This window comes from Phalacrocorax aristotelis, chromosome 2 (assembly GCF_949628215.1).
Source record: "Phalacrocorax aristotelis chromosome 2, bGulAri2.1, whole genome shotgun sequence".
NCBI lineage: Eukaryota > Metazoa > Chordata > Aves > Suliformes > Phalacrocoracidae > Phalacrocorax > Phalacrocorax aristotelis.
In genome coordinates, this window is record NC_134277.1 from 165134367 (window position 1) to 165153454 (window position 19088).

The 19088-nt window shown below is 39.9% G+C and overlaps 1 protein-coding gene across 8 annotated transcripts in view; it reads right to left on the reverse strand.

Moving 5' to 3' along the window:
- Window positions 1-19088, reverse strand: part of TSNARE1 (t-SNARE domain containing 1) — a 510738-nt gene that overhangs the window by 53799 nt on the left and 437851 nt on the right. For all 8 annotated transcript variants that reach the window (XM_075085935.1, XM_075085934.1, XM_075085931.1 and 5 more), the window contains one exon: window positions 10497-10612. In XM_075085935.1, coding sequence (XP_074942036.1) covers window positions 10517-10612 — 96 coding nt within the window. In that variant the 3' untranslated portion in view covers window positions 10497-10516. The remainder of the gene's footprint in view (window positions 1-10496; window positions 10613-19088) is intronic.

Genomic DNA, 19088 nt, shown 5'->3' on the forward strand with positions numbered 1-19088 from the left:
CATGTTGTAAACATAACACAAACAGTAGTTGTAAAACTGTCGTTGTTTAACCCCAGCCAGCAGCTAAGCACCACACAGCCGCTTGCTCACTCCCCCGCGGTAGGATGGGGGAGAGAATCGGAAGACTAAAAGTGAGAAAATTCGTGTGTTGAAATAAAGACGGTTTAATAGGTAAAGCAAAAGCCGCGCACACAAGCAAAGCAAAACAACGAATTCACTCATTCTTTCCCATGGGGCGGCAGGTGTTCAGTCACCTCCAGGAAAGCAGGACTCCATCACATGTAACAGTTACTTGGGAATTATGAAGTGGAAGTATTCCATATGGCATGGAATAGCCCCTTGGTCAGCTGGGATCAGCTGTCCCAGCCGTGTCCCCTCCCAACCCCTTGTGCGCCCCCAGCCCACTCACTGGTGGGGTGGGGTGAGAAGCAGAAAGTCCTTGACTCTGTGAAAGCCCTGCTCAGCAGTAACGACAACATCCCTGTATTATCGACACTGTATTCAGCACAAATCCAAAACACAGACCCATAGTAGATACTATGAAGAAAATTAACTCTATTCCAGCCAAAACTGGCACAAAAACTAAGAATATTTTGTTCAAAATCATCAACAAGAATGCTTCTTCAAATAGCAAACTCTAACAAGGCACAGTACTAGACATCAAAAAACTCAAACCTTGCAGGAACTGAAATAGAAAAAATTCCAGTTTTCATGAGAAAGAAACTCTTTTTCACTGTGAGGGTGGTCAAACACTGAATAAGTTGCTCAGAGAGTTTGTGGAGTCTCCATCCTCAGAGGTGCTCAAGACCTGGCCAGACAGCCTTGAGCGTATGCTCTAGGTGACTCTGCTTTGAGCAGGGACTTGGACCAGGTGAGTTCTGAGGGTCTCTGACAACCTCAACCATTCTGTGATTCTGCAAGGCACTTTAATTTTTGAAGTATGGCTTTTATTTAGGTAAGGACATGTACAACCAAAAATCAAAGTGCTGTGAGGACAGTCATAGCCTATCATAGACAGAGCCTAAAACCGGGTAGTCTTTCTTCTACCTGCATTTCAAAAATTCCTCAGATCCAAAGCTGTAAAGCAGGTACTCTAGATACTGCTGTTGCATGGCTCTTCTTCTGTGAGCACTCTAGAACTCTCAAACTTTAAGAAGAAAAAGCAGATGCCTTGAAAATTTTAGACAGACGATATGGCTTTTTTTATCTAAAGACTAGGCAGACAATCAAAAGGGATCAAATTACTGCTGTTTAATGAGTTACTGCTTGTCAGCTGAGAGGCAGCAATGGATGGGATGTTATTCTTAGCATGTTTTGATGACACAACATCAAAACTAATGCATTTTACTCTGCAATCTCAGCAGGCTGTACATGGGCAGCTATAGCAGTTCAGCTAACAAGAGGTAATTCAATCAAACCACAGTAATGTGAAAATTGAAATGATCTACCTCCACTCCACCTTGTTCATTGTTTCAGTGGCAAGAAACTTTGCCCGCCTTCTGAGCTGAGATTATAAGATTCATTTGAGATGCACGGTTGTAAATACAGTGTCTCTTTGCACAAGCCCTCAGCACAGTAATTCCTGATGACCTACTTGTGAGAGAAATGAAATGGTTTATGCACTATATAGCAAAGTCATTCAACACTGTAATGTAAAAAGCCCATTTCAGTGTTAAAATGTGGCTATTAATTGGGGAATTAATAATCTGTCAAAGCTGAAGCAACTTCCCTACCAAACTCAGAAGTAAAAAAGCCATGTCTCCAGCAGTATTTTAGGAAATAAAGACAGTTTTTTCTTTAATGACTACTAAAGTCAAAAGGCTTCTTTTCCAGATACATCTAAAAAGCCTATTTTGAGAACTGAAACATATTCTGTAAATGAAATGTTGTGAAGCAGATTCCAACTCCTATTAAAGCCTAATGAAACTACAAGGAATATTTTAGAAAATTCACTGAGTGTGGTGGAATTATAATTCTCTTTTTAAAGATGGTTTGAGCTTCTCACATCAGAGAGATAAAGGCAATTAGGAGTTTAATATTTATATATTGAACAGACTATATATTATCAAAATGTGGATATTTATAAGATCTACCCAAGGAGGTGGATGGCTAATAAAGACATGGTAACCACTACATTATAACTCAGTCAGGTCTGAAGTTATGTGGGATTCTTAGATTTTTATTTTTTTAAAAATTTTCATGTTAATAAAGGCCTAGGAAGAAAAGGAGGTCACAGAAACAGCCTTGAATAAGCCCTCTACCCTTCCTCTGATTTCACTCTCAGGTTTAATGAATTACTCCCAGACTGTTACAGTGGCTTGGAGGGAGTAACTTGGTTGCAAAGGGGAACATCACAAGCTGCACCCCGTTATGGGATGAGACCATCTTCCAACTAGGTTAACCTTCACCTTCAGTGGAGATTGCTGGGATAAAGCACAGCACTTCAGTAAGTATAACTTATCACTTCTAATGTTTTTCCTGACATTGAAATGATAACCAACCTGTTGAACACCAAGTTATACACCAAGATATAACCTGAGTTTTTGGCACTGAAGAGACAGAACAATCTTCCTACCTACATCACCGCACATGTCCCCTCTGAGAGGCACAGCTAACACCAAACACACTGTCCCCTCTAAACACATCTTCTTCATTATGAGATAATCACAGATGTACTGCTCTTCTAAGAGTCTTTCCTGTGGGACTCTAGTTTCTTTAGCTAAACTGACAAAATATTTCTTCAGCACACTATTACCAAAGAAAACCTCCTGTTCAGGTTTTTAGGTTTTCTTCCAGAGAACACCAATCCAAAATTACTTTGCTTTGACACCACTACCAAGAATAGTAGCCATGTAACACTTTCAAGAAGTTTATATAGCAAAGAGAATCCTATCCTGTCATTCAGCGAACAGCAATGATGTGCCGCCTTATTCCCAAGAAAACCTATAAGACTCTGAGGTCTGGCTCAGCAGTAGCCAAAACACTGGGGTATTATCAGCACATTTCTAGATACCAATACAAAGCACAGCACTATGAGGGCTGCTATGCAGAAAATTAACTCCATCACAGCCAGACCCAATACAGGCTCCCTGTCTTAGGATAGAATTTTTTTTCACATTTACATCATAAGAACACAGATAAGTAGAGTACCTAAGTATCAAAATCTGATGTCCTCAGAACTTCTATATAATACTAGTGTTTGCGTGTCCACAGAAGGGGAAAAGCAACATAGAGATTCTGTCTTTGCTACTGATTTTATAAATATAACATTGCCATAATCCCAGTGGCCACGTTGCTCCAATAGAAAAACAAGTTTGTTAAGATCAGGTATCTAAGTTACTTAGGGAGAAGACAAAGAACAATAACAGTACTTTAATAATAGCAAGGAAAGTGAAGATTTGTCCATTATTTGCCAGCATCAGAGACTTCTTTTTCAAACTTTATCTTTCATATACAAAAGCTTTAAAATATCACAGAACCGGCTGAGACTGAAATGGTGATGAAACATACAGAATTTGTGGCTTTAGCTGGATCAGTACATGCTAGCACAGAACCGGACACTCAGTACCTCCTGGTCCTCCACACACCAAGCTCTGCACTCAGCATCAGCAGCCTTACTCATCTTTCCATTATCCCCAGATCAAGAGAAATTGCTCTCCAGAGAAGAATAACCTGTTTTAACCTTATCATAAAGAATCTTCCACCTTCCCAGACTGACTTCATTGAAAGTACACTCACCCCAGAGCCAAGGGGCACCAGGATGAATGATGGACTCCCTTTGGCTGCTCTTCTCTGCTCTTGTCCCTCTTGCAACACCAAAATCTCACTGTATTTGGGGGATACATGAGACAGATAATTCAAGCATCGCCAACTGAAAATGTCAGCTAACAGTGGTGGAGTGACATTAGGGCAGTTTATAAATCTGTGTTGCTCTTATGAAGAGCCTAATCCTCCCTTCTCCTGGGGCTACTGATTTATGCCTCAGAGAACCCTCCTGAACCATTAATTGTACTGCACGCACCAACTCCAACCACCATCACTTCTCCTGAGGAAATGAGACTATCCATAGGGAAGAGGACACTTGCCACTGACTCATTCAAAGATTTTAGACATACACTTATGACAATCTTTTCCAAGTTGGAACCTAAATTTTAGGCACCTGAAGCCATATTTAGGCAATTAAAGGAATGATCGGTGCTGTCCACAATTCTAGCTGATATTTATTCTTCTTTTCACATGGTCTTTCCTTAAGTCCCTGTGAATGACACAGTATATAGGCCAGAGAGGCCATTGGTCTGAATAAGTATGGCCATTTTTGTGTTGTTTCTAGCAGTTCAAACTGAATGCACTGAAAATCAGCCTCTTCTGTCAGCTCCTTAAAGTTGTGTCATCATGGCTAAAGTTTAAAGTCATTCTAAAGCATAAATAATTAATGTTTGCAGATTGCTTTGGGAAGCTCAGATCAAAGACTTGCAGTCCATCGGAAGGGCCAGCATTGCACACAGCCACTCAACGGGAGTAGTCCATTTTCCTATCCATTGCAAAGAAACAGTGTAGAAACCTGAGATGGGACCAAGAAAGCCGCTGACTGCTCGAAAGTCCCACTGACTTTGGATTCAAATCAATGAATTCAAGTTACTACTCCTTAATTGAGCTGCAGGAACTGTCTACATGTGGGCTCTTAAGCTAAGGCAACAGTAACATAATACATCCTCCCTTAGCTCTCTTTCACAGTAGAATTAATGACATGGCATTATGTGATGCTTATAAAGACCAAAGAGCATGCAGATGGGCAACAACCAATGTCAAACTGAAATGCATTCAATTTAGCTAAGGACATGGCCACTGGAATCAGGAAAACCTTCAAGAATGTAAATGTTAGCTTATTTTAAGAAATTGGGTGAAATCTTAAAACCAGACCCGTTATATATTAATCATTGAAAACTCAGATCTCATTTTTGACTCATTTAAATTTGAAGCACAAAAGTTACTGCAGAACTGGGATGTACCTCAGCCTTCCTGCCAGAGCGAAAATTGGGCAAGGATGCCAGGATCTGAGCAACTAATTGTAGACTGAAAGACAAGAATCAAATTGACAAGAATTGACACCTGACTATAAATGTAGGAACCTGTTCAAAATAATAGGAAACAGAAGAAAAATAGAATATATATTGCCGAGTTATTGATTCCTGATTGTGCTGCAAAGCAAACATGGCAGCAACGCCACAGCCAGGGCAGAGGGGTGAATTATTTTAGAATTTGAATGACATCTGTCAAAAATATTATGACCCTTTCAGGGCTTGAAAAATTGAAACAAGCTTGAAATCTGAGCCACTCACATAGTTATTAAGCCATATATAGATGTGTGGTAAAAACAGGGACACTAAGTAAAGCCAGCCCCATGATATCAATTTAAAGGGCAAAAGCAATACCATGAAATGAACCCGTCTATGTTTTGCCCTTATTTACAATGTTCATTAGGTTGAAGTATTGCTCTGTTCAATACTGACTAGGAACTGGTGTGCTCTTGCAACCTGACATTGCCAGGCAAGAGATGCACCAGGCAAATGTCAGAATTTCTATCGCGAGTGTCAGAAGAGGGTCCCCAGACTTGTCTCCTGCTGGGAAGGAATGACAGAACTGTAAATGCCAAGTACCACAAAGCCACTTGTCAGTCTTTCCTTCTCTGCCACCTACAGCCCTCATGACCTGGACAGATATGGGCTCTGATTGCATTTATTGGTGGGTTATTGATGTGTCCCGTCAAGGTGCAACATTAATACCATCAGAAGGGGCTGAGGCTAGCCTAGCAAAGTCCTATCTTACTGAAAGCTATTCTGTTGTCCTGGTTTCAAACTCCAAGATTTAAAACTCTGAGATGAAGATTCTTTTTACTTCCCTAGGCCAGACTGCATGAAAGGGGATTCCTCTGCTCCTCCAAATACATACTGTGACTACAAGTGCAGGTTTTATTGATTCCTACTGCACTGAAAGGACCCAGAGGTACAACACAAAGGGGCACTCTAGTGCATGAGGTACTAAAACAGAAAAAATTCAACCCACAAAACTTAAGGTCTGAAAATAAGGAAAAAAACACCAAAGACAGACGGTATGAAATCATCTGGCTGACCCTCATCCTCATTGGTCAGGTTACAGAAAACATTTGACCACATAATAAGCCTGTAAATGAATTAGGCAAGGAAAGATATGCTTGCAAAGGAGAGGAAAAAAATCCAAATTGAAACCATATTTTCTAGTTTTCCATAAAAATTAATTCAATTTAAATTCAAAACAAGACAGTTGCACGTTCACAAAACAGATACCTGAAGCCTGATTATTGCTCTTCCGTATGGACTACAGCCCCGCTCTAGAGATGCTGGCCAAGATGTTTTTTCAGTCGTACATTAAAGATTACAAGTTGATTGTAATTAGAATGGGACTCCTTGCTCAGGATATTTCACATTTTAAAAGTTTATGATGGTTCAAAATGCAACGGTCAAATTAGCAAGAAAGGAATGCATCAATGGCTGTTAAAAATTAAATAACTAATTCATGGATCAAGCTGCTGAAGGCTGGGAGAATATTCTGCTGAACGATCACTTGTGCACTTTCCTGTTGTTCTGCTCTTCCATAGCTGAGCATCGCTGTCAACCATTGCATCAGCTACCAAGAAGGAAAACACTGTTTTACTCCTCTGGGCTCTCTCCTCTACCCAAAGACAGATTCTAAATCTGGAATGAACAGTAAGTCCACAGGGTTGAAGGACCTACATAACAACATCCATGTGCTCAGTCCAGTAACCTTTGTCTGACTGGTGTGTCTTGTAAATGGGGAAGGGACCTTCTGCTGCAATGATGACGCAGAGTAGTCAAGTCATCTTTCATTGTCTCTTTCTTTGGCTAAATAGATTGAGATGATTAAGCCGTCGCTGGAAAGCATATTTTCCAACCGTCAAATACATGTAGCATCTTTCTCAAAGTTTGTCACCTCTTTTTTCCTATAAAGAATGTTTAAGACTCAGTATTCCAACAGTCTTGATTGTCACTTTGTCTAACTGTGCACTAATCCAAATGAGACAGAAGAAGGAGGACACAGAAGCTCTATCTAGGCTGACACTAGACAAAGACATTGTTAAAGAAGGGACTTCTTTCAGACTGCTACTGCGATACTGCCATTTTAATAAGTTTACTGACATACCATAAGAGCAAAAAGGGCAGCTGCAAAGTTGCTACAATATGAGCAATGTGACCCAAAAGTTCCTGGGCTATTTTCCTGAGGTGTCAGCAAACAAATGTACAGACATAAGTCCCCAGGAGTTTCTCTGTGTCCCCCGTAGGTGCTCTCCTCTCTCTGCCAGACAAAACTGCCCTAAGGGAGCAGCGACATACTTACAGCAGGGGCCCCAACAGGCAGAAGTCTGGGCTCATATCTCTCCTGAACATCTGGTCTCTCTGCACACACTGAGCCAGCAGCCAATGCTGCTGCTGCTGCTGCTTGAGAAACTCACAGGAAAAAGGGCTTCTTATTTTTCCAGATTCATAAAGTGATCTTTCCTGTGGAAGGATAGGCTTGCCTGCCAAAGTCATGTCTGGTTTGTGATGGGGGAAAAAAGTGCTTTTTTTTGGCCTTTTGAGGAGAACCATTGATTCAGTGTCATTATTGCAAAAGTAGAAAAAAAAAAAGAAAAGAAGGCTTTGTATGTTAATGATCATAATGATCATTAGTGATCATAGATACTAATGACACCATTTCTTTAACTCACTGAATAGTGACCGTCAGATTTCTCATCATGGCTGCAGTTGTGAAAGATAAAGAAGGCTACCTTGAATACAATGCAAATGGGACTTATTCCACTTGAATTGGGTGGCTGGTGGTTATTTTGGCTCCTTACTGATCCAGCAGTGAGCAAACTCTTTGATGACATGCTCAATGGAATCCTGGCCAGTCAGTACTAACCTTGGGATTTTATTCAGTTATGCGTCCTATGCTGATCAGATTATTTTGTAACTAGTTCCCTAGTTTGCTTTCCTGCCTTTATTTTCTCTGAGCGGTTATGTAGAGTTGCTATGCATTAAAACCCTCTGTTCTCTATCTCCCTAAAGTATGTAAGATAGTTTTATATGAAAAAGTTTGTTGAGGTGGTTGAAATCTTAAATCCACTGATATTTTAAAATGAATTTGTGTTGCAATTAAGAATAGCAAAAATGTTCACTATGGACATGAAAATTCTGAAAACATTCTGTTTTGAAAATTTTCAAAATATAAACGTGAAATCTGCTGCACACCATTTGGGGTCAATCTAGATTAAGAACAGTTTATAATGATCAGAAAGCGTACTTGTTCTGAGATAATTCAATGCACTTTTTGCCTACATTTGTACTGCTGGAGAGTAACTCATGTTTTAGAAGCTTAACAATAAGTTTCACAACTGATGATGAAAAGTAGAGCATTATATTCTTTCTAAGGCTTTCATTAGTATCTCCAGGCTCACTTCCCCCAAGACATGGATCTCTTAACAGAAGATTAACTCTAGTTTTCCAATGGAGTTTTATGTAAGAATATTTTGGTTGTCTGACTTTCTCCACTTAAGGGATTTAGATTAAAATATATCTAGATAGAGTCAACTGTTGATAAGATTTGTGATTTCTAGTAGATAGGAATATTTAACTATATGTAAAAGAAACTTTATTACATTACAGATTACCATGATGGATCACATTTTCAAACTAGACTAACACAGAGTAAAAACAGAGTAATGCAATTAAAATTATTGTAGTTGCTCTAGATTTAAATCAGCAGGACAGATCACTATCTGCACCCGTAAGCAGTGTCTCATATGTAAAAGAGGGATAAAAATATACATAGAAATTATATATATATGCCTTAAGAACATCCATATTTGATCAATCTAAAGGTCCATCTCACTGATATCATCCTCACTTCAGTGCTGGCCAAACACCTAAGTAAGCATGCAAGTGTAGAAAATTATTTACAGCTATTTTTCCTAGCAATAATGTAGGACTCGTGATAATCCTCATCCAAAACCAGTGAGATGGTGCCTGACAACCTTCAACAGTTTTTTTTCTTTCATTCATGGATTTGTACAATTCCTTCTTGTACCCAAATTTTGACACCCACAGTGTCATGCCAGGAGTTCCAAAGCTTAAGTACACCTTGTGTGAAGAATCGTCATTCTGCGATTGTTTTAAACCAACCCCTGCCAGTTTCAGTCAAGACCGTGATGGAGAAAGAAGGCACATTAGAGGACACTGACTTCATCCTCAGGTGGAAGGATAGCATTGCCAAATAACACTGAACTCCTGCAAAATGAAACAATGAGCAATATCTTTCAAGCTTTTGTGCTTTCTCTAGGGTAGTTCCAGAGGATAGTCCAGGCTAAGAAAGCTCTGCTTAAATTACTATTAAAGGTCCCAGCGAGCCCCAGTATAATGCAGTACCTACTAAGTACAGGAGTGATATCACACATGCTTTATGCAAGTCTCTGTTGGACACGAGAGGTCTCTAAACCAAAAGTTGTCCCCACCCTCCATTGCTTTCTGCCTCAAGCCTCCTACTTGCTGTCTGCAGGAAAAGTCCCACTGGTAGTCGGGTTCTGGCTTTACCAGCTGGAAACCCTGCCGCGGCAGCAGGCACACAGAGCTGGAATGGCAGAGCCCTTGGGGTGGTAGAAATTCTGTAAATCTAATGACTCCTTGAAAAATGGACTAGTGACCTTCTAAAGTAGCAGACATTCAGAAATGCTTTGTATCAGACAGAGGTTGTCAGAAATAACTTATGAGTCATACTGCTAGGGTAAAAAGGCAAAAATAAAGGGAAAATAAAACCTTTTTTTGTGTATTATGCTTTATATTTTAAACAGCCTTTACAAAGAAAGCACACTATATCTTAAAAGTCACTAGTGGGGTGAAGTTGCTTTGATGTCTCACCTATCTTGGTAAGGTTATATCTCCTTACTACAGACCAATACTCCTTTTAGGGGTAGATCCAGAGCAAAGATCACCAGAAACCCATTTTTATTTTAGTTGCACTACAGTGTCCTCTTCCTGGTCCTTAGGAGGGCTTGGCTTTGGAACATCTCAGCAGGTAGGTGCACTGTGGAACATCTCAGCATATCTGTGGGATGTCAGATTGCTTCAGCCTGGGGTCTTTAACACCACTTCTGTATCTCTAATTCATATGGATTTAGGATTCATTAATTAGCATTGCTATGAGATCCATATAAAATCAAACACAACACAAAGAGCAAAGAAAAGGGTAATAAGATGATGTTTTGTTTGGACGTTGCCTTGGCTTACATTTAAAGATCCACTAAGGATGTTATTTCTGAGCTCCAATACCCTTTAAAGGAAATTATTTTCATAGGCCAGACCTGAATATGTGAGCTAAGATAAATATTTCTTACCGCTATCAGCTTCCTAAACTGTCTCCTAAGTATCTTATTGAGCATGATAAAAGATTTAGTTAAAGGCTTTTACCTGTGGAAACCATAGACAGATCAGCGCTTGACAGAGACCCCGATGATTATGACAATGAACAGCAGAATGGCCAACGCAACAGAGAGAAGGCAGCACTTCATCTTCCTGGCTCGTAGCTAAAAGAGGAGAAAGAAAATAAATAAATACATGGACATCTAACAGGAAGATGGAGGGTAAATCCATGAAGAAATTTTGCTATTTTTCCATTGGTGCAACTATTTAAAATAAATCAATACAACATGGAAAATTTGTCTCTTTTTTCAGACTGACTCATCCTTCTGGACAATCCAGATTCTTCCTTTTCAGTGAAAATCCCTTTTTAATACAATCACTTTCCCTGCACTACTTTCTTCGTGCTTGAATCATTGTTTGTGTCACGCTAAATTTCCAGATTCTGCTTGGAGGGCTGAACTGGGGTAAGGCTGTTCATTTTGGTTGTGGTCTGGGGGTGTCAAATCTGATTTCTGGCTGCCAGAAGATGACTATCTCCTGCAAGATAAAGAGGTCTCTCTCCACCCTGCTGCACAATGAAATCTAGCCAAGCATTAAGGCAGGCTGTTTACGGGATAGGCAAATGTAGCTCCAGCAGTAACCACCCTGATTTCATTCAAATTAAGATCTGGTAAAAGAGATTCTACAGGGTTTTAATTCTGATGTCTGCTTCTACCTAAATCCATCAGCCTTCCCAGTGACTACCATGGCCAGAATGTTGTCTGTTCCCGTTTAAAATCTGTTCCAGATACTTCAATTCCTATTCCTCTCTTTTGGATGGATTAGAATAAGGGTGTTTCCATGGTCCTACAGAGTCAGTAATCTTCTTTTCGACACATTAAAAAAAGTAACTTCCGTGAGACACAGAGTCAGCTCAGACATTTCCCTTGAGACCAGATAAAACAGTCCTTCAGCCACCAGACTTGATAACACCATCCCTGACCTGATAAACCAATTGCATTTGTTCAGTTCTTTACTTTTCTTACAACTGAAGCAGCACTCTCCCAGGAAAGATTATGTTAATATTACTGCTGTTATCCACTTTTCTTCCCTAACTGCTGTAATCAGCCCTCCCAGCCTGCCTCAGATCCTTTGTTAACTGGTTTACATCACTCTGCCCCGCATTTCATTTCCCATAGAGCCATAGTTCCCCAGCTATTTCGTTCTACAGATGTTTTGCTCTCTGACACTGCAAGTGACAGGAGACTCTTCTCTTCCATTGCTGCTCCAAAGCCCGGTGCTTCATCCCCTCACAACCCTCCCAGGGTCCATCCGTTTTGCTGTGCAGAGCTGGAGAAGCTCTTCCAACCGAGAACTGTGATGCATGACCTGTCCTTTCCTCCAGAAACAATCACCAACCAAACTGGTGGTTTTTATTAAAGTGTGGATTTCCAGATTTATTTTTTTTTTCCACAAATTAAAAAGCTGTGTTGTCCTGCCTCTATAGCAGATAATCAGTGATTTATCCTGGCTCTCCATTTGCTTTTCAGTTACTCACACAGAAATGTTTTCTTTCATTTGGAAAAAAAATAGGTGCTTCAAATATATCATACCATGTGCATGTATGAAGAGGGATGTTTTTGTCAGGTGTGCTAGGAAGGAGCGGCAAACGATGACACTATTCTCCCCTTCCCCTAAACCCTACTTGGGGGCACCCGTTTGCTCACACTTTTCAAGCGGTTTATTGTGACTCCTGGGGGAGAATACAGGTGCACCAGGGCTATGTCTTTCCCTAAAATATGTTTTTTACCCACAAAGTGATGTTTCTTCATAGCGGCTCTGCACTTGCAGCCTTCATTTCTAGAGGAGTAACTAAAATGCATTCTGAAAGCTGAGTGCATGAGACAACAGACCTGCTATGACATCGTCTTTTCTTTTAACTTTGATTAATTCTGGGTCAAACCAGAAAACCTCTGCTTAAAACTGTAGACTATCTTAAAATATGTAGATGCCCTTGTACACTTAAAAAAAAAATAATAAAAAGTCCAGAGCCTTTGTTTGGTCAGCAGAGGATGCTAATGGGTCACTTAGCTTCAAGCAGCGTTCTCAAATATTCCTAATGAGAGTTCCAAATGCTGTAACAGTTATCACTTCAGATGGCTTTTCCATCAGTCCCTTTGCAGAGATTCCCTTCTTTTGCTCTTTCTAGCATTGCAAAGTCTTATTCATTCCTGTTTTGCACTTTATATAGTCTCTCCCCCGTTTTTTTCTTGTTTTTAACCAATATAAAGTAAGCATAAAACTCAACCATAAACAGACTAACAGACTAATCGGACGGTAGGAGCGATGCAGCCAAGCCTGCATTTTGGTATTTTGTTCATTTTTTATGACCTTGTGCTGGCTGGTAAGTCAGGATAATGATTCCTGCTCTGTTTACAACATCTCTTAGTAGATTTAGTATTACTGTCCTTCACAGCCACACAAACTGTAGCAAGATTCTCCTGTTAATTCCTAGTTCTTTCTTTATATTTCTGTAAGGAAAATGTTCATTTCTTCAAGCCTCTTTAGCCTCCAGACATAAATTTGTACACGCTGGAGGAGCAGTAGAAACAGAGCTTCTGAGCCCTACCTGATCACACAACCTTTTCTACACACACTGAGGAAGAGTAACCATATACCGCAGCTTCTTTTTGTCACTTAGATGGAAAAATACTGATATATGAGCAAAAGGCAGCAGTTCCTCTCAAGGTACAGATGCACACGCTGCTTTGGGAAGGGCTATGCAAGCATCCCTTCGCATATGACATGACAACCCATGGAGTTCACCAACCCCGTCCTGTGAAGAGAATGTGGCCTGTGTTTTGGTGAGCTTTTGTGGCCCATTTCCTGCCCTTATCAGAGGAGAAAGGTGTTAGCACACAGCAGGTTGGACAGATTGTTCTGTTCACCAGATAGGACCTGCAGACCGTGGTATGGGCACCCTCACCTGAATATGACATAAATATACACTAATAAACAACATACACAAATAATATTAGATATAATAATGTCTGGTTATTACCTCTAGTTTAGGTTAATAGAATCTGATTGCCAAAATAACATAAATGGTGTCTTAATGCCATTACTGTCATTCCTGATGGAAGTTGGGAGACAAAAACAAACACATCCCTGTATCTTTAACAACCTCAAGGCATCAATGCACACTGGAAGCACATCAACTTCAGAAATGTAAGCACTCAACAGCTAGGAAATGCTAGAGTTTACATTTCTCATGTATGCATGTACAGGTAGTATTTTTTTCCCCTCCCTCTCCAGCCATCTCTGCCTTTTTCAGTAAATGGGAAATTATTATGCTATGTGCATCATGTATGTTTACAAATTTTACTTATCTGCTCAAGTTTTCCTAGGACATCCATCTAAAGTCATGTTCACATGAGACCACACAAACCTCTTGCTTAACATCAGGTTCCTAATTTTCCCGTGTGAGTTCCATGACAGCAGAATCATGCAATTAATGCTTTCCATCCCAAACATCAATGCAGTGATGGGTTTAAGTCCATTTTAAGCCAAGGAAGTGGAGACACTTGCCATGGATGGCAGTATAGCTGATCTCCAGAGAATTCCAGTTCTCCAAAGAAAGAAAAAAGTGATTCATTATACCGTTCCTTGAATCAGGGTTAATCTACACTCACATGCAAATGGTAAACCATTTCCAAACTTCTAATGGGATCATTTCCTTACCTCTGAGACAGATACCACTAGCTTTCTGCTTCAAAATTAGTAGTCTGAGAACAGCAGAGCCACTGCCAGAGAAAGTTTAAGGAGGGGAAAAAAAAGGAAACCAAGAAAAACCAAACCACCTGTAAAATGAATCATTTATTTTATGACATAATTCTTCAGGGAGCTTTGCATTTTTATAACATTTCCCATGCATCCAACTAATCCGCAGTTGATTTCACTCATCTTTTTCCAGATCTTTCTCCTCTCAGCTGCTGAAGATCTTTCTTTCGCCCTGTGTGTTAATGCTACCCTCTCGTCTCCTCCCTGACTTCCCTGGGCTCCAGCACAGGAAGCTCTGTGGGCATGGGCAATGGGACCTCCTCTCAGTTCCTGCAACCTGCACCCACCATTGCTTGCAGTAGCAATTGTAAGATAATTTTGCCCATCATTTTCCACGTGCAGTTGAAGCACACATAGCTGCTTACCAAAGAAAAGACATACCTAGGACGATTGGCACAGCAGAGGAATCAATAGCTGACGTATACTCTTGATAAAAACTGAATCTCGAGGGTGCACCCCCCCAACTTCTAAAAATTATCAAGAAAAATTGAGGGAACAGCTTTTTTTCAAAGACTTGCAGGTTTCACTGAACACTCCTAGAGGTGACAAAAAGGTATGGCTGTTTTCTCCCTTTTTATTTTTTCCTGCTAAATTGTAAAGCTCTGTCCACATATGGGAGGCACTAGAATTTAACAAAACATCCTAAAAAACATGTCCCTCCCACGGAAACACATTTCCCAAAACTGCATTTTGGAAAACACTGACTCCACTTAATTATAATTTAAAATGCATATCTAAACAGAGATACAGAAACCAATGCAACAAACAAAATTTCAGACTCAGTCTGGGAAAAGTTTAAAACTACCAGTAAGTATTATTTTCTGCTAGAAAATGTATGAGAAATAATTATAAGTAGAATTATCTGATTTCACTTTAATTATATTAGCTGATTCTGAACCTTGAATGGCATGCTGTTGGGCTGCTCTGGTTTTATAGCTCTGTCCCAACCTGTTGTAAGCCCATTTCCCATACCACCTAGAATCTGTTGATTAAATTGGAGCTAATTTATTTTCATTGTACACATTTTCCCAAGATGAAAAGAATGCAGCATGGGACAAAAAAACCTAATCCTGTAGTAAGACATAATGGCGTTTTACAGTTATTTTTGCTAGGCTCTCAGGGTTTTTTAGTAAAACGGTCTAGGTAAAGATATATTTTAATCCTGACAGAGGCTCTTTAAACACACAGGTGAAATAGGAACGAAAAAACAGGGAAGGAATGAGCAAGGCTATTTAGGGACACAGCTGAGCAGCACTTTATATTGACAGGCAAACTGGCTGTGACTGAGGCTGGAAGAAGCCTTTCCTTCATTGTTTCCTAAAAATAAGCTGCAAGTCATATTTTACAGCCTAGAAGATATTTATTTCTTGGGGGTGAAATGTGAAATGTTGAAAGACATTTTAATTATGTCACAACAGATAGCTAAGTAATTTAAAACTATTAAAGCCTGTTACAGCCCCAGGCCCAGAAAAGCAAGTTTCATCTTGGAAATGCCTAAGAAAATGCAGTTACAAGGACCAAAGATATGTTTTCTTGCTAAGGATTCAAAAGGTACCGGCGCAAAGCATAAATAATAGGAGTGTCCAGAGGAAACTGAGTTTCCTGTATTTATATGGAATAGAAAAAAAAATCAGTCAAACCAGTAAGCATTTGATTTAGGTATGGAAAAGCATCATCGTGCTTCTCTACCCTCTATGGACTGGTTACACTGTACAATGCAAGGCAGGAAGGTCAAGATTTCACAACTGACTCTACTAAGGAGGTGAAAAGCCCTAGAAACAGGCATTTTAGTTCAGCCAGGGATCTGTACTAGAACAGCTGCTCTAATCTGGGAAGCTCAGAGCATATGACACTGCTTCAGAGTAGAGACAAACCCCATGACCCCATGGTTGTGGCTTTTTCTAGGTCTCCTGCAGGACAAAAGCATTGGGTGGGTTGGTATCATTAGCTAAATTGATCTCACCAACACCCCACCTTCTTATTCCACCTCTCCCTGTTCTTATCCCTCGGACTGGGATAAGGGTGATGATAACAGAGAAAGAGCATCTCACAAGATGGTTAACCCAAGACCATGTGTCTCTGTCCCTCCCTCCTGTCATGCCAAATAATATAAGCATTTAACATAACCCAGGCTTTTCAGCTAGGCTGTATGGGCATGAACCTGTCTCCTAGGGAAGGAGGTCAATTTTTCAGTCACTGTTTCTTAGACAGGTTGTTATGGTAAGCAAGCGAAAACCTAGCCTGTGCTCTGTACCGAAAGACTTCATAGACTACTCATTTTTACCTACAAAAATGCTCATGAATATTTTAAACACGATTTTAAAATAAGGAACAAATAATGAAGCATTTTCCAACAGAGCTAGAATTACAAGAACTTCTGAAAGTACAATTCCACTACTGAAGCAAAGAAACCACTGAATATTTATCTGCTATGGAGATACATTTCCTGCAAATCCATCCAGCAAATAAAAATGAAAATGATTGAATTTAGAAACCACACAATAACAGCCTCCAGTTATCAGGTCAGGTCCTTTTAAGGGCCTCTGTTGGGCAATGAAAACCCACCTTGATTAATTTTCAAGTACTGTTTCCATCATTGTAAGATTAACAAATCTGTTTGACATAAAATGGTACACTTTATATGCAAATCTCTGTAGAGAGAGTTTTGTGACATTAAAGAGGTTCATACAATTTTGTTCACACTGCCCTCAGAGGTCATTTGTAATTGCACGAAAGCATTTGTCTGTGCCCTTAATATGCATTTTGAAAGCTAATTTGAGGTCTGCAGGATTGAGAGCCCAGGTCCTTAATTACATTTGGACGTGTTTATAAAGAGATGATATTATGAATCTGAAACTACTGTCATTCCAATATACACCAGCAGAAACTCTGCTGAAGGCTGTGGAGTTCTCATGGGGAAAAAAGAAAATATTGGAGTAACACAGCAGAAAATCAGACCTTGTAGATGTGTGTTTACCTCCAAGAATTATGTAAACATACAGAGGGAAAAAATCCCCTTAAACTTGCACTAGTGTTTTCATCATTATTATTTTTGTTTTATATTCCATTTACATTGATAAGATCCCTTAGCTAAGTCATACACAATCATCTCTGATAAGAGAGTAAACACACTGTGTTATTGCAGTGGAAGTGAGGAATATGACCTTTAACGTGTGTACAAATTAAAATGCACTGACCAAATTTGGTGACCTTTATGGTAAAGCTTCCTTATAGAGTAACAATGAATTTGCTATTAAATATCACTGCTTCTGCAGACGGGCTAGAAAAGGCCAGTAATATTATTAAGCACTTTCAGTGGTTTTAAATGAGAATGAAGCAGACAAGTTGCATATGAGTAAAACCCACAAGATACGAGATACAGGGAAAGGCCAGCTCACACCAGCAAAGAAATATCACTTTGCTTTGACACATTGTTTTTGCGCCTTTTCTTCCACATCAGTTGGACTGGTTTCAAACTTTCCCTTACGATGCTCTGTCGAGATATTTGTCACTTTCCACTAATTCTGCAGTCTTCCTGTTCTCCATAAGTCTTCATGATTCACTTCTTATTCGTTTATCTTCTTTGCATATACTCCAGGTAAAGACAACTGCCATCTATAGGTATGGTTCAGCTTACCCTATTGTAAGACTATTTTCCGCCGCGTAGCTACTTAACCAGTGATAACCATTCAGGATCACATTTTCCATGCCTGCAATCTACCTCAAGCTATTTCATTTAAATGAAAATACTGCGGCCAAATCAAAGAAGGAAACCATTGAAAAATGTCCAAGTGTCCCACCCTGAAAGGCTGATGTTAAGCCTGTACACACAGACTTAATTGCTGCATTTTCTAACTTCTGAATGCTTGAATTAGCAATCTTAATATTCCCTTAATATACTTGTTTTTTAATGGAGGAGACATCATTTGTAATAACACATGATAATGGCTTACATTTCTATCATGTCTTTCAAGGCAGCAGACCTCCAATGTGATTTACAAATCCACTATAAAGAGGATTATTTTTTTCCCAGCACTGGAATGAAGCCACCTACCTCTGGCAGCTGTTTAAATTCTACATAGCAAATCTAGCCAGCAGTTTAAAGCAGGTAATGACTATTGTGTGTACCCAAAACACCAGAGAGCCTGCATTTTCCCAAAACAGAATTTGCCCAAGGTAGCAAAGCAAATAGCCTTATACTTTTGCAGAAACCACCCTGAGATGCTTAACAGCTCCAAACAGGCAAACTCACAGAGACCTTAACTCCCCCAACAATTCAAACCCAGAAACGTGGTTGCAAGAGAGCAGAGCAGAATGATTCGACCACATTAAAGCAGCGCTGTGCTCAGAGAAATCCTTCTTGCTGAGCAGTGTTTATTAGTTAGATTATATTGTTGTATGAATTTGACTACTTAGCTGGATTGGAAATGGCAGTCTTCGGGCCACTGTGCTGCTGACTGCAACCCTTTGCGCCCAGCAGTTCAGCCAGCTTTCAACTCACCGCACTTATCTAGTCTGTACGTCACTGGTTTTTTTTTATGCAGGAGCTACAGGAGCCAGTACCGGAGGCCTTAATTGTAGAACCAACCAAGGAAAGATTTGGCTCATTCTCTGTCCCCAAAAATGCTTGGGGTCCCCAGATTGGCTCCCTATAGAACTAGACCAAACTTTGCGCAAGCTTATAAGGACCAGAGCCAAAGAAGTCTGGCTCAAGTCCATTGGTGGTTATGGAACCCCTCCAGTGTGCCCTCACAAGATTCTGGTCCAAATAAGCTAATAACTTCTCCTTAGTACCATGTGTATAGCTATATGTAACATTTT